Below are 19,299 nucleotides of genomic sequence, written 5' to 3'. Positions count from 1 at the left end.
CCCCCGCGGGCCGGGGGCGCAGCGGGGCGCGGGGAGGGGGGCCGGGGTGGCGGCGTTACCTGCAGCTCCGCCCGCTCCGCCTCCCACTCGGCGCGCTCCGCCTCGAAGCGGCCCCACTCGTGCTGCAGGAAATGCAGGATGCCCGGCACGCTGTACTGAGCCCGCGACGCCGACACCGGCGCGGCGGTGCCGCCGGCGGAGACCCCTCCGCCGCCGCCTCCCGCCGCCGCCGCCGCCGCGGCCGCCGCCGCCTCGCCCGGCTCCAGCCCCGGCCCGCCCGTCGGCGGCGGCAGCAGCAGCGCGTTGTTGTTGTTGTTGTTGCTGAAGAAAACGCCGGGCCCCGCTTGCTCGTCCATGGCCGGGCCGCGTCTGCCGCGCCGCGCCGCGCCGCCCCCACCGCCGCCGGCCGCCGCCGCGCCCAGCCGCGTCCCGGCAGCGGCACAACCTGGGCGCGTCCCGCCCGCCCGCCGCCGTCACCGCCTGACAGCCGCCCCCGCCGGCTGCTACCGCGGCCCGCAGGGGACAACTCAGAGCGCTTCGCGTCGCTGCCCGCGCGGCACTCCGGGAAACGTAGTTCTGTGGGGCGGCGGCACGCGGCGCGGGCGGGAAGAGGAGAGGAGGCGGTGGCTGCTGCGGCTCCTCCCTGCTGCCGGATCGGGGCCCGCGCCGCGCGAACCTGTTCCCCGCGCACTGCCATTCGGGGGATCGAGGAGAGCTCGGAGCCGCGATTTAAGAAGCCCCTTTGGTTTAAAAAGATCTGCGCCTCAGAGCCGGGTTTGAGTGGTTTTGGCACGCTTGCAGCCCGCCTTGGGGGCTCAACAAGGGCTAGGTCCTGCACAACCCTCCATCAAATCCCACCATTTCAACTTTGCTGTTGAATTCCTTTCTGTTTTGGCTACATTCTGAGCACTGATCTTGCACTTATAGAATCATTAAGGTTGGAAAAGACCTCTAAGACCATCTAGTCCAACCACCAACCCACCCCCACCATGCCCCCTGCGACCCTCAGTGCCACATCCACACAGCTCTGCCAGTGCTGAAAGCTATAAGTCCATCCCAGGAGCACTTCAGATTCCCTTCCCTACCTATTGAACACTGACAAGGAGAGTACAACAGCATTTCTCAGAAACGACCACAATGCCTCTTCTGAAAGGATAAACAAGACTTCCCAAGACTGATGCTGTCACCATGGGCTGAGGGCACAAGCTGTTAGGCATACAAGGATGGTTTGCTTGCTCCATTACCACAAGAGCTTTCTAAAGAGACGCACACCACTACCATGCTACATCAGCATCATCAGCTCCACGTGAGAAGCGATGCAGGAGAGCGGTGTGGCCAAGACACTGCTGTGCTGTGGGCTGTGCTCAGCCTGCAGCACACAGAAACGGGCCCCATGCAACCCTGCTTGCTCAAGCAGCGCTTCCTGTTTCTTTCTGTCTGTTCTGAACTCACGTTTGTTGTTTTGTAACCAGCCCTGAGGAGGTGAGACTGCGGTGGGTGGTTAACTTCTTAGCTCTTCTAAAGAGAGGAATGATAAACACGTGAGCTGACAGAAAGGATCAGGGACGAGAGGGGAACAAGAACCCACCACCGGGAATGCTTTGTGGGCAAAACTTTTTGAAGAAACAGGGCAGAACATCACGGCTCACTGAGAAAGGAAGGAAACAGTGGTGAGAGGAAAGAAGCGAAGGGGAAATAGCAACAAGCTTCATGAAAACACACAGTAAAAAGGCCAGCAATGAAGAAAGAGATGAATAGGAGGATGATCAAAAAAACAGAAGGAAGAACAAGAAGCACTACCAACAGTTCAAGGTTTGGTTTTTAATCAAATGAAGTTTGATGCAAAAATTACGGTGTTAAATCATGCAGTTATACTTTTTGTATCTGGAGCAACAAAACCAAAGAAGACCAGAAACAAGAGAGGCACATACACAAATTAAGGTTGTACCTGTTGTACACAGTCACATAGTGTGCAAAGAAAAACCTCTCCTTTCCCAATCCCTCTGCAACTGCCCAGGACTATTTTCCCTTCCACCGACATTGTTACTGTTTTTTTACAGACTTCACCATACTTGATTACTACACTTCACCCCACCCCTTTTCTGAGTGTTCAGCATATCATTATTACCTAGAGTGTGAACAAAACATCAAAGAGATGAGATAGAAAAAATTAAGGTAAAGACAGACTTGATTATAGATTAAAAAAAAAAAAACTTTCCAGCAAACACCAGTCATCAGATACTGAATTATCAAGGAAGAGAACTTCTTGACTTTCCTTATTTTTAATTGCAAGTATTTTGTGGTCAGTTCTACAATGAGAGTCTCCTCAACACTTTAATGGAACTTTCTCAAACATTTAAGGGGATTCAAAACAACTGCTGAGCAAAAAAGCATTGTAATATTTGAAATACTTATAGGAAAGTGATAAACTTTGATGAATTTAAATCCCACTACACAAAGATGACAGGATGAGAATAGTGAAATCCCTTTCCTCCTGCACAACATAGTATGATTTTCACTGTTGCATGCATCTCTAATTGCAGTAGGAAATGGAAAAGACTTGAAAGTTAATCTTCACATGCTTATGAAAGACATTTGAAATATTAGTTTGCTCCTCTTGCCTTGGTGCAAACTTCTTGTTCTCACTTTGGTACTAAAATAATCAGTCTGAAGTAAAAGGCTTTCAGATTTATATTATACGTTTTACCCACATCCAATACAACAGGGCAAGAGAGCATTATCTCATCTTTCGCTTTGCATAGGTACCCAAAGGGTTACATAAGCTGTCATGGGAGATGAGAGGCAAGCAACTATGCAAAAATAACAATGTAGAAATATTCCAATCAACTATTAACCATGCTCATTTCTATTTACTATCCCTTTGTTATATTTGGGTTCAAGTAGAAACTCCTAAAATACACAGTTTCTACAGAGCCCTGTTATATCCAGAAAAATATCAGACACGAAAACCAGTAGTCCAAGCGCAGTCTTTCAGTTACGAAACTTTTCTCTATAAAGCAATATGCATAGAAAGATCCCTATGGAACTCTGTAAACTCAATAGCAGTGTCAAGATCTTCATTGAGGCAGTCTTGTATATACAAGAAAATACATGATTCTTTACCTCTGCTAACAGAAGGGGGGAGGTGTGGCAGAAGGCAGACATGACCACTGGGAGTTAAATTCTTGTTCTATACAGTTAGTTCAGCACTTGAGCTGTCTTTAAGATCCAAAAGCAACAAAATCAAACCCACTCAAATGTGAGGGGAGGCCATGCATATTTAAAAAGAAAAGAAAAGCCAGGTAGGAGAAGGTAAAATTGGAGGGCCTTGTTCACTCTTGTGTTCTGCTCCCTTACAGTCAGCACAGGTGCAAAGTCATTTGGTTCTGCAGACTTTATAAAGGACTACATCTCCAATGATATTAAGATTTTGCAGGAAGAAGTAAATATCTTAGAATCTGAACAACACGCGGTACACATAGCCATCATTTTCAACCAGTGTCTGGCAGAATAGAGAGACTGCTAACACTGCACCTTGCAAGGGCCAAGTTCCACAGCAACACAAATGCAGATAGCAGGCAGTCCTCATTATCAAATAAATTTCTAATGCCTTGTTTTGTTTCTGTTTTTTTTTTTTTTAATGTTGTTATCTTAGAGGAAATAGGGGATTGGACTCCTGTAATGCTTTATTCAAGCATTAAAATGGATCCAAAAGAAAGATATACCACATAAAGGAAAGACAACTCATTACACAGCATGCTTGACTATTTACCTTGAGAAAGACAGAAAATTGTCTTTTTTTTTTTTTTCTTCTCCCCCTTCCATGCAAGCTCTACAGTGCTTCCAAGAAAAGCTCTACAGTGTCTGGCAGTTCTCACCCCTAGTTTGTTTTAAAAGGAAAGAGTGCATATTTCTATTCTTGACATTCCCCATGTACATCGTAAGTACTGCATAACAGTTTCCACTCTTCCTTGCATCCCCACTGTGTTAGCACAGTGGTACAATAACAGCCACCAGATTTCAAACACCATTCAGAAAGGTTAAGGGTTCTTTTAAAAAATAAAAGGATTTCATGAGATAGAGAACAGGGTGGGGTTTTTTTGTGGATAATTTATATTGCAAATTCATAAATATGATCACATTCAATTTCTCAAAAAGCTATACAAATACAAGTAACACCACTTCCCTTGTAATGCACAGATTTCAAATAATTACACAAAGCTCTATTAGACAGCCTTTAACATACAAATTACACAAAATTACAGACTTATTTGCAGTAACATATCAGGGATAATGTAGTGCTTCAGACAATTTAACGGTCCAAAAATAATATAAGTAATTCAAAAAAAGCTAGTTTTCAGTTTAATTGTTGGGGTGGAATGTACTGTGGGTGGTGGTTGCCTAGCAGCTGCTTTTGCCTTGCTGGCCTGACTAGCTCGGACTGCAGTTTCTAGGCGTGTTTTTAATTCAGGCGCAGCTCCCATTACGGTCTTGAAGGCATGTGGGTAAAGTGGTCCAATGTGCATCAAATTCTGGAGTGCAAACTCGTGAAGATCTTTAGATGCAGTAGATGCAGAAGCAAAGGCATTTTCATTCAGTAAATAGGAGATCAGAGTGGGAACAAGAAGTGCAAGCAACTGGACTCCTAAACATGAAAGAAAAAAAAATAATCAGATCAGAAAGAAACGAAAAGAATGAGTAACAATAAGTTTCTAGTCTGATACATGTAAACTCTGTTTTCTGAACTGACAATAAGCTCAGTAATTACAAATGATCAAATCAAAAATAAGCAAAATGAAGAGTGCTTCCTGTTATTTGGTCATTCCAATCTTGCCTATCAGGCTTGTGCTTCTCACTTCTACTGTTGTTCATCACAGTTATTTTGTTCCTGACATCTTTAGAAGTGTCTTTGCACAATCCGATTGTAGATTACAGATAACAGATCTTAAAATGTAGAGTGGCTATTAAAGACTTTAAAACACTGCCAACAGACAAACAATTCAACCAAATTGGAAAAGCAGCCTCCCCATTGAACATACTGAACTGTTTTCACCATGCAACTCCATCTTGAAAGCTACCACTTCAAAAAATAGCACTGTAACAATACTTGGACTAACAAGACCTGCCACTAGCACAGAGTTTACCTTTAGAACAACAACAATCACCAACAAAGCCGAAGCAGTAGGGCTAATATTTCTTCCTAACCTGGCTACAAGTATGCCTTGAAACATGTAACATGTTAATTGCAACTTTTGGAGAACTTTAACACTAATGTTAAGTCATCTATTGAAAATTCTGTTCTATTCTATTCTAGACTATTAGAATATTAATCATTTCCTCCTAGAGGTTTTGACAACACATATATTCTTGCCTCCTGTCAGCATTAGCAAAAAGCAAATGTTCTGTTTCCTCATTCACTTCAGTTATTCTCTAATTTTATTCATTAGAACCTAGGCCAGAAGCACAACGGCGCTCAAGAAAACACACATTTAGTGTTATCATCAAAGAAGAGAAATATCAACAGGAATAATTTGGGGGGGGGGGGGGGAAGTAATATTTTTAACAATTTAAACTTTAAATACGGATTAAGTTCAATATCTGCAGGCTAAATCTTTCAGTTATTATGTTGTTCCAGCTATTCAAAGTGAAGAGAAAGATAAATTATGAAGACTGTATTCTATCTACCAAAGCAGAAGGATTCATCTACAATCTAGATCTTGCAACCAATACAATTTATTTCTTGGTCTCTTTAAATAAGCTTTGTCGAGATGGTAGAACTACCTGATAAAAATGATGCTAAAATAAATAGTATTTAACATCAGGAAAAAGTAAATTTAAACAGTATGTTCTACTCGTTTTTAAATACAAGAAAATACCACTACTTCAATTCACACTTAAATTTTGCTTCGGAATTACTAGAAACTGAAATGCTACAGCACATCACACTGTACATGCTATGTGAGCTTGTGTATACACAAGTTCCAGTAATGAAATTATGAAAGTGCATTAGACTTTTTTTTTGTGAGTATGCCATGAATCTGCAAGAGTTCTAATGTTCAACATTTTATTTTACAATTACACATTTATCTAGAAAAACTAAATACTTACTATTTTGTTCTTCACCGAGGGCAACCAATGTTTCAAGGACTTTAATTCCTTCCTGGACTGCTAACAGCTCCAGGTTGTTTGTTGGACGGTTCCTTTCCACAGCTTTCAACTTCTCAACCATTATAGGGGCCAATGAATGAATGTATGGAGTCGATAGAGCGCGATTGGTATGTTGGAACACAGAAAGTAGAAGCTGGTAACACTTGGCTTGAACCTAATCAAATCAAGATAAATACATTGTCCTCCAAGTTACTTGCTAACTCAAGGAACTCTAATACAATCAGCTATGTGTGTGAGATACACATGATTCCAAAAAAAAAAAAAAAAAAAAAAAACCAACAAAACAGAGTAAGTGGGAAGGAAATGTACTGAATAAGGGAAAGAACAGAACAGGCTGTTTACTAAAATAATACTAGCCCAGTTTTCAATAAAAGAAGGCAATTAGAGTTAACTGCAGGTATAAAATGGTGGTAAGCACGAACTCAGAAAAGAAAGGGACAGGTAGTGTCATACTAAACAATCACATAGGTCCACAGAGAACTACATTTTAAAGTTTCATAACTATCAACATTAAGTATAGATGTATCTTCAAAATCATTACATAGTTTTCCAGTCTCAGATATCTGAGTAACATGGTCTATAAAAATGATTCAGATCTCAAAGTGATCTTATTGCCCTAACATAAGCCAAGGCTGTGGCCAGAAGTGGCAGGTGCATCCTTCCTTCTATGTCTCCATCTTGTGCTGGTAATAGCATAAAAATATACACATAGGTAAAGAGCAGGCTTGATCACAGAACCCTCTCCTTCCACCCTTCCTTTTTCTCTTCCTTCCCCAGCCTTCCTTTTTCCTACTAGAAGCAGGAAATATTGAAGTTAACATTGGGGAAAACGACTTACTGATAATCTTGTTTAGAATGAACATGATTTGGGTTAAAAAAAAAAACTCTTGCTCCAAAATAGCACACAAACAACGCTGACCCTTTGAAAGGGTAAAGCCCCATAGCAAGTATGAGGATAAAACACTGCAGGTTTTCAAACCACTCTCAAGCTAGAACAGGATGAGATATCAAGCATGCTCTGAATGGGAACATTCCCAAGTATTGTTAAACACATGGATCTGTGAGGGGATAACTGAAAAAAAAAAAGCGATGCATAAATGAAAATATTAAATAAAAGATAATATAAGTTAATAGTAAGAAAACACAAGTTAGGCAGCTCACTTTGCTGTTAATATACGACTGCAAGTTTTCTGTTCAGCTTAATGTTTGAAGCCTGAAATAACAGTTCCTCAAATACCATTTATATGCTTTTTTAAAGAGAGCTCCATGGTAGAAAATATGCTGTGCAAGGTATTGGGAGAAACATCTTTGGCCATTTCAATAAATTATTCCCCTATACACTCCATACTACTCCAAATAATTTCTTCCTCTTTCTGCTTACATTTTGAAAACTCCTGACTAGCTGTTAAGGTTATTAAATTTAAAAATAAAGAGTAAAGGGCTTTGTTTTTTTTTTTTTTTTTTTTTTTAAACACATCCATCGTTGAAGTAGGTGCAGTTTTACAACTGCATCTGACAGCAGAATTTCACTGAAGCATATTCAATCATATGCGTACGTATGTAACTTTTGACTACTCCACATTCAGAGTTTTCCAAGAACTCCTGAGAGGTAAAAACAGAGCTTCTTTTAAGGCACACTCTCCTGTAAAACTTACTTATTAGCATCAAGAGAGAAGGACCTATCAAAATGAGAGCCTACAGTTCCAGAAAATGAACTTGCCTTAAAGACAGTACTATGCAGCTTATCTATCGCTTCAGCCTTCTGCAAGTGGCAGTAGTTTCAAAAATGTTTCTGTATCTTTAAGACAGTGGTATTTCTTTAAAAGAGTTGGGTTTTATTTGTTTCCTAATTGGTTCAATGCTTCTATTATAAATAAGTGTCTAGTAACTGCACCCAGCAGTGACTGTTTTATATTTAAAAACTACAGTGAACCAACAACAAGCATCACAGAGTATATGCTCTGCACATCAGCGAAGAGAGTGGACACAATCTGGTTCCCGTCAAAGCATTTCACGTGAATTACAGAATTAGTGCTAAGTTTCTGCTCACTGACAGCTTTCCAGCAGGGTGGGCAAAGATGCACTTCTTTTCACCATTTGTATGTTTGTTCAGAGCTGAGAGAGAGTAAGACGTAAAAGTTTCCACTTCACAGAGCTGACACTTCCATTCACACACTAAAATCTTAAGCAGCTTTTCATTCAAAGTTAGGCTTCAGCAAAGAACCAACTGAGTTTCTTGCCCCTGCTGGAAAATACCAGCCCTAATGAAGAGAAGAATTCTCACTCTGAAGAGGATTCTAAATGTCTTGATGCAAAGACAGGGAGCTGTTGGAGAGGGTCCAGAGGAGGGCCACAAAGATGATCAGGGGACTGGAGCACCTCCCCTATGAGGACAGGCTGAAAGAGCTGGGCTTGTTCAGCCTGGAGAAAAGAAGGCTGCGGGGTGACCTCATTGCAGCCTTTCAGTACCTAAAGGGAGCCTACAAACAGGAGGGGAATCAACTCTTTGAAAGGGTGAGTGACAGCAGGACAAGGGGAAATGGTTTTAAGCTGAGGGAAGGGAGATTTAGGTTGGACGTCAGGGGGAAATTCTTTACGGAGAGAGTGGTGAGGTGCTGGAACAGGCTGCCCAGGGAGGTTGTGGATGCCCCTTCCCTGGAGGTGTTCAAGGCCAGATTGGATGGGGCCCTGGGCAGCCTGGTCTAGCATTAGGTGGAATGGTTGGTGGCCCTGCGTGTGGCAGGGGGGTTGGAGATTCATGATCCTTGAGGTCCCTTCCAACCCTGGCAATTCTGTGATTCTGTGATTCTGAAGAATCTCTGCAGTACTTGCTTGTGGAAATACTATAGATTTATTTTACTTATTTTTAGTTCCTACCTGCTGATTTGTATAGCTGCCCAAACTAATATATGGCTGGAACACTTAAGCTTAACTATGAAGTGTATTAATCTGATTGAGCAAAACTAGGCTAAAAGTTTGTTTCTCACATCAGTAAGAAGATAATTTAGAAAACGATTCATAAAGACAAACCAAAGGACAGAAGAGAAATCAAGAAAGATGTTTCACAAGCTGTAGATGCCTTTGATGGTGACCACAGACCACAAATTTTTCTCAACTGAATTTTGTATGAACATTTAAAATAAGCATAGGTTTTGCACAGAACAAAGTTCATCAGGAATGTGGGCTGTAATTTTATCTGCAGAAAACGTGGTTTAGTTTGTATTACAATAGATCAGTTTTACTGTAAAACTGTCACTGCTCTCCAGTAACCATTCTTTTTCATTTGTTAAACATTCCAAAGGTTTTTTTCTTTCTGAAAGCTGCAAGTCATAAACCTGGCACAAGGCCATGAACAGACACTACCAAAAAGTAATTTGTTTGGTTTCTTTTGTTCATTATGGACTTCCTATAATGCACTACTGAAAATTCTAGTTATTTTGACAAGCAGGATCTGTCTCTGAAGTAAAGCTATCACAAAACATTCAGGAAACATAGCAAATATATTACAATTACTATTTTTTTTTCCAGCTGTATATCATTCAAATTCCTGTATCATGATCTTACCCAAGGATCACTGGAATTTAATGCATTTTTAAATCTGTTTATACATCCATTCTGTAAAGACTGTACTCCAATTATTTCAGTGCTTGCTGACCAAAGGAAGAGAGCAATAGCTGTAAGTACGCTTACTTCATCGAGAACAGGCTTAGAGGCTTCTGAAAAAAAAAAACCAAACAAACAGGTTGTTAGATAAATTCTGAATGCTTTTGAGAGTAAAGTAAAACCAGTGAATGCAGATAAACTTAAAAAGAAATGTATTTGAAATGACTTGCAACTGCATACAAGTACACATTTACTCATTACTGAATCACTTTTTTGTTGTTCTTGACTGTGACTGAAAATTTAAAGCTGAGCAACTCTTTTCCAAAGGCTCTTTTAATAAAGTGATTCAAACTTTCCAAAACAAATACCGAGCCAAAAGTATCACCCACACTTTTTCTCTGAACAAGCCACATTTTTGTTTCCCATGTGTAAACAAAGGATGAAAATGTATTTTTGAAATCCTTTTCCCATTAAAAATATAGTTGGCTTCCCGTTTTTGTTCTCTTCAGCTGATTCAGCAGAGTAAAAAACTGATAACCAGCACAGCAACAACTCTAACTTACCATGAGTTTCTACATAACAGATAGGCTGATCTGACATCTACCTGCCACACAAAAAAAAAATGGTAGTCCTATTTTAACCTTTCTTTTCAAATTCATCTATACTTGCAACTGTCATCCTTTTTCTGATTGCACCAGCTCTTCATAGATACCGTTCTTGAAGACACACCAACAGGGGAAAAGAAAGTTAAGTACTTTTCTGCTGGTTTTGTTGGCTAAATTGTTAAGTTATTGTACTCTCAAGGCAGAGCAGAACCAAAGCAGCAACATCTGTATAGTCAGCAAAACCAAGGATGGCATGACATCCTTTTTACAGTTATCAGCTAGCTGTTAGATTGGCTTAGCCATGATGTGAAAACTCACTTCAGAAGATGATTCAAGCATTAAGTGAGAAACATGGTGGTGTTCTGTTGGTGCTTTTTCGTGGGGGGTTTTGCTTAATTTTAATGTTCTTTGAATTACGAAACAAAATTGCATGCAGCAGACCTTGTTTATATTCTTGTGTGATGTGTTCACAGAAGACTGGAAAGGAACAGGAAAATTTACACTCCTGAAATTTTTCTCAGCTCCTTGCAAAAGTCCGCATAAAGCATAAAGGCAGTAATGTTTGTGGAAAGGTGAACTGGAGAAAGTCTACAGTAACAAATGGCTGGAAGACATGAGTTGATATGACAGATCAAATTAGAATTTTGTCTCAGATAACACAAATGCACCGATCCTTCCCCTTCAGACATTTTCAGGATCATTTGCAATTACCTATCTCACATGAGTAACTCCATTCAAGCTTCTCTTCAGATTATTAATGGCTCCTCAGGGATGTAATGGGATGTCTTTTTGGCTGAACTGCCATTGAGCGAATGACAAATCTTTGTCTCTCTGTTTGCTAACCATACAGCTGAGACTACATCTTTTTCACTTTTTGAAGAGCAAGGCAAAGCACAAATGTGAACCAACAGAAGTAGCCTGTAGTTCTCTAAAGAAGACACAGCAGAAATCCTGCCGATGGGTAACAGGCTTTTTTTTGGCAGGAGTAGGATTTTTTCTAACCACTGACAGCTTGCAACAGAACTGAAAATCTCCTACTCCAGCATGAACCTTGCCACAATTATCCATTGCTGTCTTCATACACATTAACACTTACTGTCATTAAGACTACACAAATCTTGTCAGCAAGCACTTATAAGACACAGACTGCTTTTTTGAGGTTTAATTCAAGGTGTTGAGTCCAAGTACTGTATTGAACAATTAGTCTCAATAAACAGATTGGTTCTCTATACAAACACTGTTTTGGTAACTAAATTCCCTGTAAGCTAGATGGTGTCCTGTGGAAAAAGGAAAGGAGGAGTGGAAATTATGGTCTGTTCCAGCCTTGACAATACATTTAGAGTTGCCAGTAACCAGAGAAATTGAGGCATGGCCTAGGAAATGATGTGAATGCAGCCTGGAACTCATTCAGATTTTATTTGCACTCAGTGTCAGAAACACTAATAAATATCAGCAGGAAGATTTCAAGTTCCAGAAACAAGGCACTGAAACTATCAAGACTGATACAATTATCCTAAATGCAAATCTAAACCACAACATTTTTATTTTATAATGGGATTCAAACTGGAAGAGAGAAGCCTGAACTAATGTAGCAAAATACTCCAAGTTGCAAATGGCAACATTTCTAATAGAAGATTATGACCAATACTGACAAAGACAAGATCCAACAAGGACACAACTGAGATGGAAACTTCTAACATACAATTGTATTTTCTTAGTCAACATTGTGCTCGTCTCCAATACAACCTACTAACTTCTACTAGTTAAGCTGTGTGCACTCAGATCTTCTTCCCAGTTCAGTTTTAGAAGCAATTTATCCATCGCTTTTAATCCCAATCCTCAGGCATGCAACCTGTTAAATTATAGGCAGTCACAATACTTGTCTTTTCATTAAAGCAAAAGCCAGTTCTGTTTTAGGTTTCCTGCACTGGGAAATCACTTACCAGGTTGTGAGTATTCCAGGATAGATGCCAAAGTACTGCGAATAAGACTTGCCCACTGGTTTTGAGTTTCATCAGTCTTGACTGTTGGAAGAGTAACAATAGTTTTTATCCCTTGAAGTGCTGCACTGACTGGAGGTGGGACCTGATTATCCGCTGATTTTACAGCTGTTTCTTTTAATACTCTCGTAATCAGAAATAGGATAGTAGGCAGGACTGTCATACAACCTAAACAAGACAAAGTAGAATTGCTGAAGTTATTTTCAAACAGTGCAGTAGATAACTTCTTAGTTTCCCAAAATGGATATATATGGCTAGAAAGACAAACTGCAATTCAGGTAACAAAGTAGTACATGGAATTCAGTATTTTATCATCAAATTCATTCACCAGTACTCTGGAAGTATATCATTAGCTTATAGGTTTGCCCTACATGGCAAAAAGGAATTAGACTCTCTCATGGATGCCATCAGAAAGTTAAATATCTTGAAACAGCATCTGTATGTTGTCTAAGGTCATATAAAAAAACCCTATAACTGTGAACAGGTATCCAAGTCAGGGCACTTTCCAAGGAAGCAGGTATGTATAACAAGTCTCAGAAGTAAGAAGGAAATTCAGAGTGTTTCATGTCTTGGGTAAAATTTGTAACCATTTGATTACTCTATAAAAGAGACAAAGGTGATCCTACTTCCTATATATATCATAGCTGTTGATTTCATCAGAAAAGCAATCTAAGTTTTGTGCATCAAGTCCTAAAGGTGCAAGCTGGGCAAACTCAAGAAGTACTGGTCAAGTAACACATAATCTGACTTTAGACACACGGGAACTTCATTAAAAGTAGTTTCAATAATGCATTCAGACTCCAAGAAAGTGCAGGAATGAAAGAAGGGTGCTAATGGGCTAAGGTGCATAATATTGATCTACAACTCATTTCCAACAACTAAGTCTCTTTCCACATTTAATTCTTAATCTTTTCTGTGCCTCATTTTTCTACATGTGTAGAAACTTCCCACATATTTGTGTCCTTTACAACTGAACTGCACTAAGTGCAATTACCCTAGTTTATGCATATCCTTTGTGACAGCCTCCCTGGACAGAAGAAAGCTTTATTTAGTTTAGAGTTACTTTTGGGATGACTGATAGCCAATGGCTGAAAAGCAAAGTGCAGCAGAGTTAAATTGTGCTAGTTTTTCCTCAGTGTGATTTTTTTTTTCCATCAAGCTTCTGGTTCTCCTGAACTTCTCAGGAATTTAATTACTTCTGAGATGTCAATCTTTCACAACATGATTAAAATTGGTCAAAAGGCTTCAAAATCAGGAGGTTTGGAAAAAAAATAAAAGAACTGGGAAAAAGAAACAACAACAATATAGAGCTCATTTCCTCAGCAAACTTACAGCACGCATGCAGACTTGAAGCCATTTTCTTAAAGTTGAATCACTGGAGAAGCCTAGAAGCCTGAGCTCCTAGTTTATTCTAGAACCTAAGCAACATTTTCAACATATGACCTTTAAACATCATATAAAAATGTAATTTTGTTTTAGTATCATAAGCTCACAAGATCCTGAACAGTAACGATTCATATACTTTGTCAATACTTTACCTGCTGGAGAACAGAGAGAAGGTAGGTCGGACAGTATAGTGACAGTGGCAGCCACAAGACGAGCACTCTCCTCAGAAAGGTGGGATTTGGCAGCAATGTGACTTGGAGAATCTGATACTTTGGAACTTAGATGGGGCATGTGTCGTACCAGGATAAACATAAGCAATTCCATGGCTGCAAATACTAGAGATTTTCCAGGTACAAGACCACCACTTTCACCTCCCTCTCCTAAAGCAAGAGGATTTTCTTTCTCTCCGATATCATCTTCATCTGGAAAGAAAGGTAATAATGGCTGAGGATACAGTTAGAAAGAGATTCAATATGAAAGATTATATAAAACACTAAAAAAAAAAAAAAAAAAAGTTAAAAATCCAAGGAAAACAGTTGCTTCAAACAAAGATACTATAAACACGGCTCATGTCAAAATAAATGTTCTACTTTGAAGGACTTAAAGGGGTTTAAGATGCTTTAGAATAATTGTAATTGCAGCAATAGTTCTAAAACACCATTCAGAACTAGAAATAAAGTAGTAGTAACAAAAAAAATAAAAAATATATATAAAAAATAGCAACAAGTTTTTATTTTACATTCTAATGGCAAAATTAAAGGCAATGACTGTCAAATAAATAGTCAGTACAGTATTTTTTTTAAATTTAATGCTAAAAATTAAGTGTTCAACACTGACAGATCTTATTTCAGCCTAAGCTGACCATGAAATAAGAGAACAGAAGCATAGTAGGATTCTATGTCTAACTACACCATTTCAGTGCATTCAATTTAGAAAGGCTCTCTTTTGAATGGCAGCTCAGCCAGCTGCAGTCCTGCCTCCTCCCATAAAACAGTAACAGAGATTCAGCACATCAAAACTGGCCTGAACTACCCTCACAGAGCCCCTGTGAATTTAAATGATTGCTAGAGTTTTCACATTCGCTGATCTGAAAAAAGCAACTTACCAGACCAATAGCAAACAATTCAATTAATTCGCATGAAGGAACAGAGCTTACATTTTAGCTATGCTGGTTCCTCAAATTCTAACAAAATCCCCTCTCTGTTTTCACTTAGAAAATGGGTAAAAGCTAAGTTTTCTCCTAAAAGCATACAGTGCCAGAACAATATAGCAGTTTTCCTTAGTAAGAAACACATCCTTTAGGTTTTACTTTTCTTCCTTGAAGTAAAATGGCAGGTCTAACCTAACCAGATACAATAAATATTTGCCATGTTGCCATTTGGAAAATGGTACACCCAATACAAGTTTTTTTTTCAATAAATGGTAAAAGAATGACTGAACAGAAAGATGCTTGGTAAAAAGAGGTTTCTAAAAGTACCTCAGAAAGCAGCATCTAGACTGATGCTAATAACTTTAATCAAGGGGACTCAGATATAAAGTAGAAGCAAACAATTTTCTAACAAAGATCCTAAGCAAAACATCAGGACTTGAAATATGACATTAGCAGAAGCGAGGATAAGTTTTACTGATGCTAAATAAAAGGAAAAGTAAAGGAACAGAATTTAGATACAGCAGCTGAATAGAGAATCTCAGAAAAAGTTGAAGCTGAAAGGGACCTCCGTGAGTCACCTGAGTCCAATCTTCTGCTCCCTATTCCTACTCAAAAGCTAGAATAGGTTGCTCAGGGTGTTGCTTGGCATACCTCCAAACATGGAAATTCTGTAACATCTCTAGGTATGTATTCTACTGTTTCATCACCCCCATAGTGTCGCATTTTTTCCTCATATCCTATGTGGATTTCTGATGCAACTTCTATCCATCGTCTCTTGTCATCTCATCATATTCTTTTCAGAAGTGTCTGGCTTGCTCTTTTCTTCAAGTCTTCTTTAAAAAGGGGAGATTGCCATTCAATCACCTATTAACTCTTATTTGGTTGCTGAAGAAAGTTCAGCTCATCCTGCCATTCTTATCTTCCCAAGCATCTTAATGGACTTTCACTGGACTTAAAACTTTGTCAACACCTCCCTTACTCAGGATAGGAAAGAAGGGATTGAGAAAACAAGACACAGGTCCAGACACAGCTTCGCATGCTTAAGTGAGAAGAAAATTTCCTGTATTTACTGGCCACATTCTTCTAACGCAGCTCAGTAACTGAGTATTCAGCATTGCAGACATGCACAGATCCACCTATCCAGTCCACATCTCTGCAGTTTTTCAGTGATATAGACAACTTTTGCAAGATTATTCACCCAGTAATCACCCACTACTCTCCCTACATCTAATGCTAGTTATTTCATCACAGAAGGCAATTAGCGTAAACTTAGTAAGGGTAAATAAAGCCTAACTTTTCCCAATCACATTCTTGAACTCTGAAATTATTTCCAAGTGGACTAACTCCAAAAATCTTTCAACACACAAGGCAAACTTACTGGTCCATGTATCCCAGAACACTCTGTAGAGCTACCCTTCCCACAGATGCCTGGATGGTAAAAGATTACATGAGACTCACAAAGCTTGTGATTGGAAGGCTTCTTCCAGTTGATTTAATATGGCATCATCCACCTCTTCTTCTGATTAAGCAGTCCGTGGCAAACAAGGAGTCTTTGATTGCTCTATCACCCTTCAGTCCCTTTTACAGTTCTGATCCAGAAAAGAAGAATGTCTAGCCCAGATGCATACTCCAACACTTTGTTTTTCTCTTGACAGTCCTACAGTGTTCTCTAACCAGATGACTGGAGATAAGAGAAAGCTTTTTGCTGCTGGATGCCACAACCTTGCAGTCTCGACCGCTGTAGGAGTCCCATGCTCCATATTCCAGCATAGCCTTTGGCTCTCCATCCTTATGTGAGGCATGCATCTCGGGCTCTCGTCTCTGCAAGATCTTTGTGAAGAATATGCCATTTCTCCCATTTGGCTTTCCAGACACTACACAGTCTGCTTACTTACACATGCATTTCCTTCATATCCCACAGATGAGATCAATCTCACCTCTAGCTCTGCATGGGCAAGCACTTCGAGTACAGTCACATTAGGAGTATCATCTGAATTTCAAGGCAGGTCATTAAGATTTCTGATGTACCAGAGGTGACTGTTCCTCAATCAGCAGACTGTATCTTACTGCCTGTCACTGCCATCATTATGCTGACTCAAGCAATCTTACACAGTCTTGAGAAGGACTTTTGGGTGGCACAAGCATGTCTTTCCTTGCTCCTGTTTGCACACCCTGTTCTCAAAGCTTTTGGTTGAAGACACACCCTACATGACAGTTCAGAACCAAGATGCCAGTCCACTCCATTCTAGACAAGAACTCTTGGTTAGTAATCAAATTTTCACACTGGTTCCAGTAGCAATTAGCTCACCTCATGCCTGCCAGTCCTGACAGGGACACACCACAGGACCCAACACAGGGGACCAAACCACTAAACTTCACAAATCAATGAAATACTAAGATCTAGTCAGTAGATAAACATTAATGAAACAACTGGACTAGATGATCTTAGAGATCTTTTCCAATCCTAATGATTCCATGAAACTAGGTATTACTAAGACCTTACAGTGTTTTGTTGAGCTTAATTTTCATCACTCGTGTTCAAGAAATTGTGACACGAGAAGAATAACCACTGGAATTATGAGGGGAAGGAGAAAATACATCTTACAAGAGTTAAGAAGTCAGCAGGTAATATTATGAACGCAGCTACAGCATCTGTGGAATATACAGCATTTTCTTTCTCACTGTAACCACTGTCTAATGCATTTGAGAACCTCCTCCAACATGAAAACCCACTGCTTTTTTAATTTACAAAACAAGCTATGTTTTCAAAGTCTTACTTAGGGAGTTTCTTTTTTCCTGCAAATAATCCTGAGCTGCTCTTACTATCTGCTGGACAACTCCTGTAACCAATAGTTGGACTGAAGTAGGATCCCAAGTCAGGAGGAGTCGGTGAAGCACACTCAGGAGTTCAACACCAAGGAGCTACAATAAACCAAAACACATACTAATTAGGGCTTAACAATTCCCAATTGTTACATCAATTGCTTATAGCAAGCAGATACTTCTCTTGCACAAGAATAATTATAGGTTTTGTAATCATCACAAATGAAAGATCAAGACCCAGGAAAGCTAACTGACATAACATGCTCATACAGTACCTGATCCTCTGCAATATGGATCCTGGCACAAGGGGAATCCAATAAAGTGTGAAGCGCTTGTAAACAAGATGTAACATGTTCAACAGGCTCTTCAGGTCTTGGGGAACAGAGGAACTGTATGCTAACGCCTGAAAAGAGCAGTAATTAGAAGAATGTTCACTTCATCAGCTATACACAACTACATCACAACTACTCCATAGAAATGATAAAAATCGCACCGACAAATACTCTGTCAAAGCTGTGAAATATACAAGAGGTAGAGAGAGACAGAGATATTTCAAAACATCACTGTCCAGACAAATAATGCATTTTTAAATTCCTCAGTTTAAATAAAACAAATTTTCTTATTCCCATATCATTTCAGAACGTAACATGCTGGTACTGCAATCAAAATTCCTAGCTCTTACCCAAAATTAAGTGCATTCGATCTTTGTTCAACTCTGGCAAAGATTTAGTGGTAGGTGGAGTTCCAGGTGTCTGGTTTAACATAATAGATGTGGCACGTTTCTGTGAATTAGGCATTGCTGCAGCAGTCTCTTCTGTTGACTCAGAAGCACTAAAACCTGTACTGTTTAGCCAAAGTGCCACTGCATGAAGTATAGGAGCCCAAGAGTTTCGATAATGCAGTCTAGCTGTATCAATTGTTTCAGGAGTGTAAAATGCTCCTCCTGTTAAATAAAAAAAATAAAGAACAATTCTGAAATTCTCTGCAAAGGTAAACTCTGAAATTCTATACAAATAATAGACAGAAAGCATGTACTCTAAATTTCTTAGTTATTTACTCATATTGTGATCAATCATGTAGATAGTCAGATGTAACCCTTGTTAGTCACAGTGTATTCCAACACTTCTTCTGAAGAAGTAACATTAACACATCTCACAAAGTGAAATGGCCGTGATGGAACAGTAAGAAGAAAGTCAAGAGTCGCACTAGAATACATCAGATCTTACAGCCTTTTCCCACACAGAACGCTCAAATTTTGTAAGACCACATCCACTGTAATCCCATGAACTGTGTTTCCTTAAAGTAAACATCTTCTTGCATTTGATGTCAAAGTATTACAGCTGTAAAAAGCACTGTTTTGTTTTCTATTTCTACAATTGTTTTAGTCATCTTTGTGAATCAGATAAAGAATTTTTTCATTGTAGATTAAAGAAAAACCCAACACACAAACTTTCAGCATACATTTCTATTACACAAAGGCAAAAATTACTTGCATCATTCTGTTTAACAGATGAAAAAATCACACCTGCCAAACAATTTAAAGAATTTTAATAAATCAGCTAGG

At 39.6% G+C, this 19,299-nt stretch overlaps 2 protein-coding genes across 5 annotated transcripts in view; both read right to left on the bottom strand.

Annotated features, from left to right (window-relative positions):
* Positions 1-416, bottom strand: part of STRN (striatin) — a 64,072-nt gene extending 63,656 nt beyond the window's left edge. The window contains exon 1 of the mRNA XM_031593200.2: positions 60-416. Coding sequence (XP_031449060.1) covers positions 60-356 — 297 coding nt within the window. The 5' untranslated portion in view covers positions 357-416. The remainder of the gene's footprint in view (positions 1-59) is intronic.
* A 3,676-nt stretch (positions 417-4,092) lies between these two features.
* The window catches only part of HEATR5B (HEAT repeat containing 5B), a 50,741-nt gene continuing 35,534 nt past the window's right edge, over positions 4,093-19,299 (bottom strand). For all 4 annotated transcript variants that reach the window (XM_031593211.2, XM_090135280.1, XM_090135281.1 and 1 more), the window contains exons 29-36: positions 18,418-18,678; positions 18,011-18,138; positions 17,690-17,834; positions 13,915-14,184; positions 12,320-12,544; positions 9,733-9,884; positions 6,109-6,322; positions 4,093-4,645 (exon numbers count right to left, since the gene is read on the bottom strand). In XM_031593211.2, the coding sequence (XP_031449071.1) occupies positions 4,341-4,645; positions 6,109-6,322; positions 9,733-9,884; positions 12,320-12,544; positions 13,915-14,184; positions 17,690-17,834; positions 18,011-18,138; positions 18,418-18,678 (1,700 nt within the window). In that variant the 3' untranslated portion in view covers positions 4,093-4,340. The remainder of the gene's footprint in view (positions 4,646-6,108; positions 6,323-9,732; positions 9,885-12,319; positions 12,545-13,914; positions 14,185-17,689; positions 17,835-18,010; positions 18,139-18,417; positions 18,679-19,299) is intronic.

Source organism: Phasianus colchicus, chromosome 2 (genome assembly GCF_987193195.1).
Source record: "Phasianus colchicus chromosome 2, bPhaCol1.hap1.1, whole genome shotgun sequence".
In the NCBI taxonomy this organism is placed as follows: domain Eukaryota; kingdom Metazoa; phylum Chordata; class Aves; order Galliformes; family Phasianidae; genus Phasianus; species Phasianus colchicus.
Note: the sequence above shows the minus strand (reverse complement) of the source record. Positions and strands in the feature narration are given on the sequence as shown.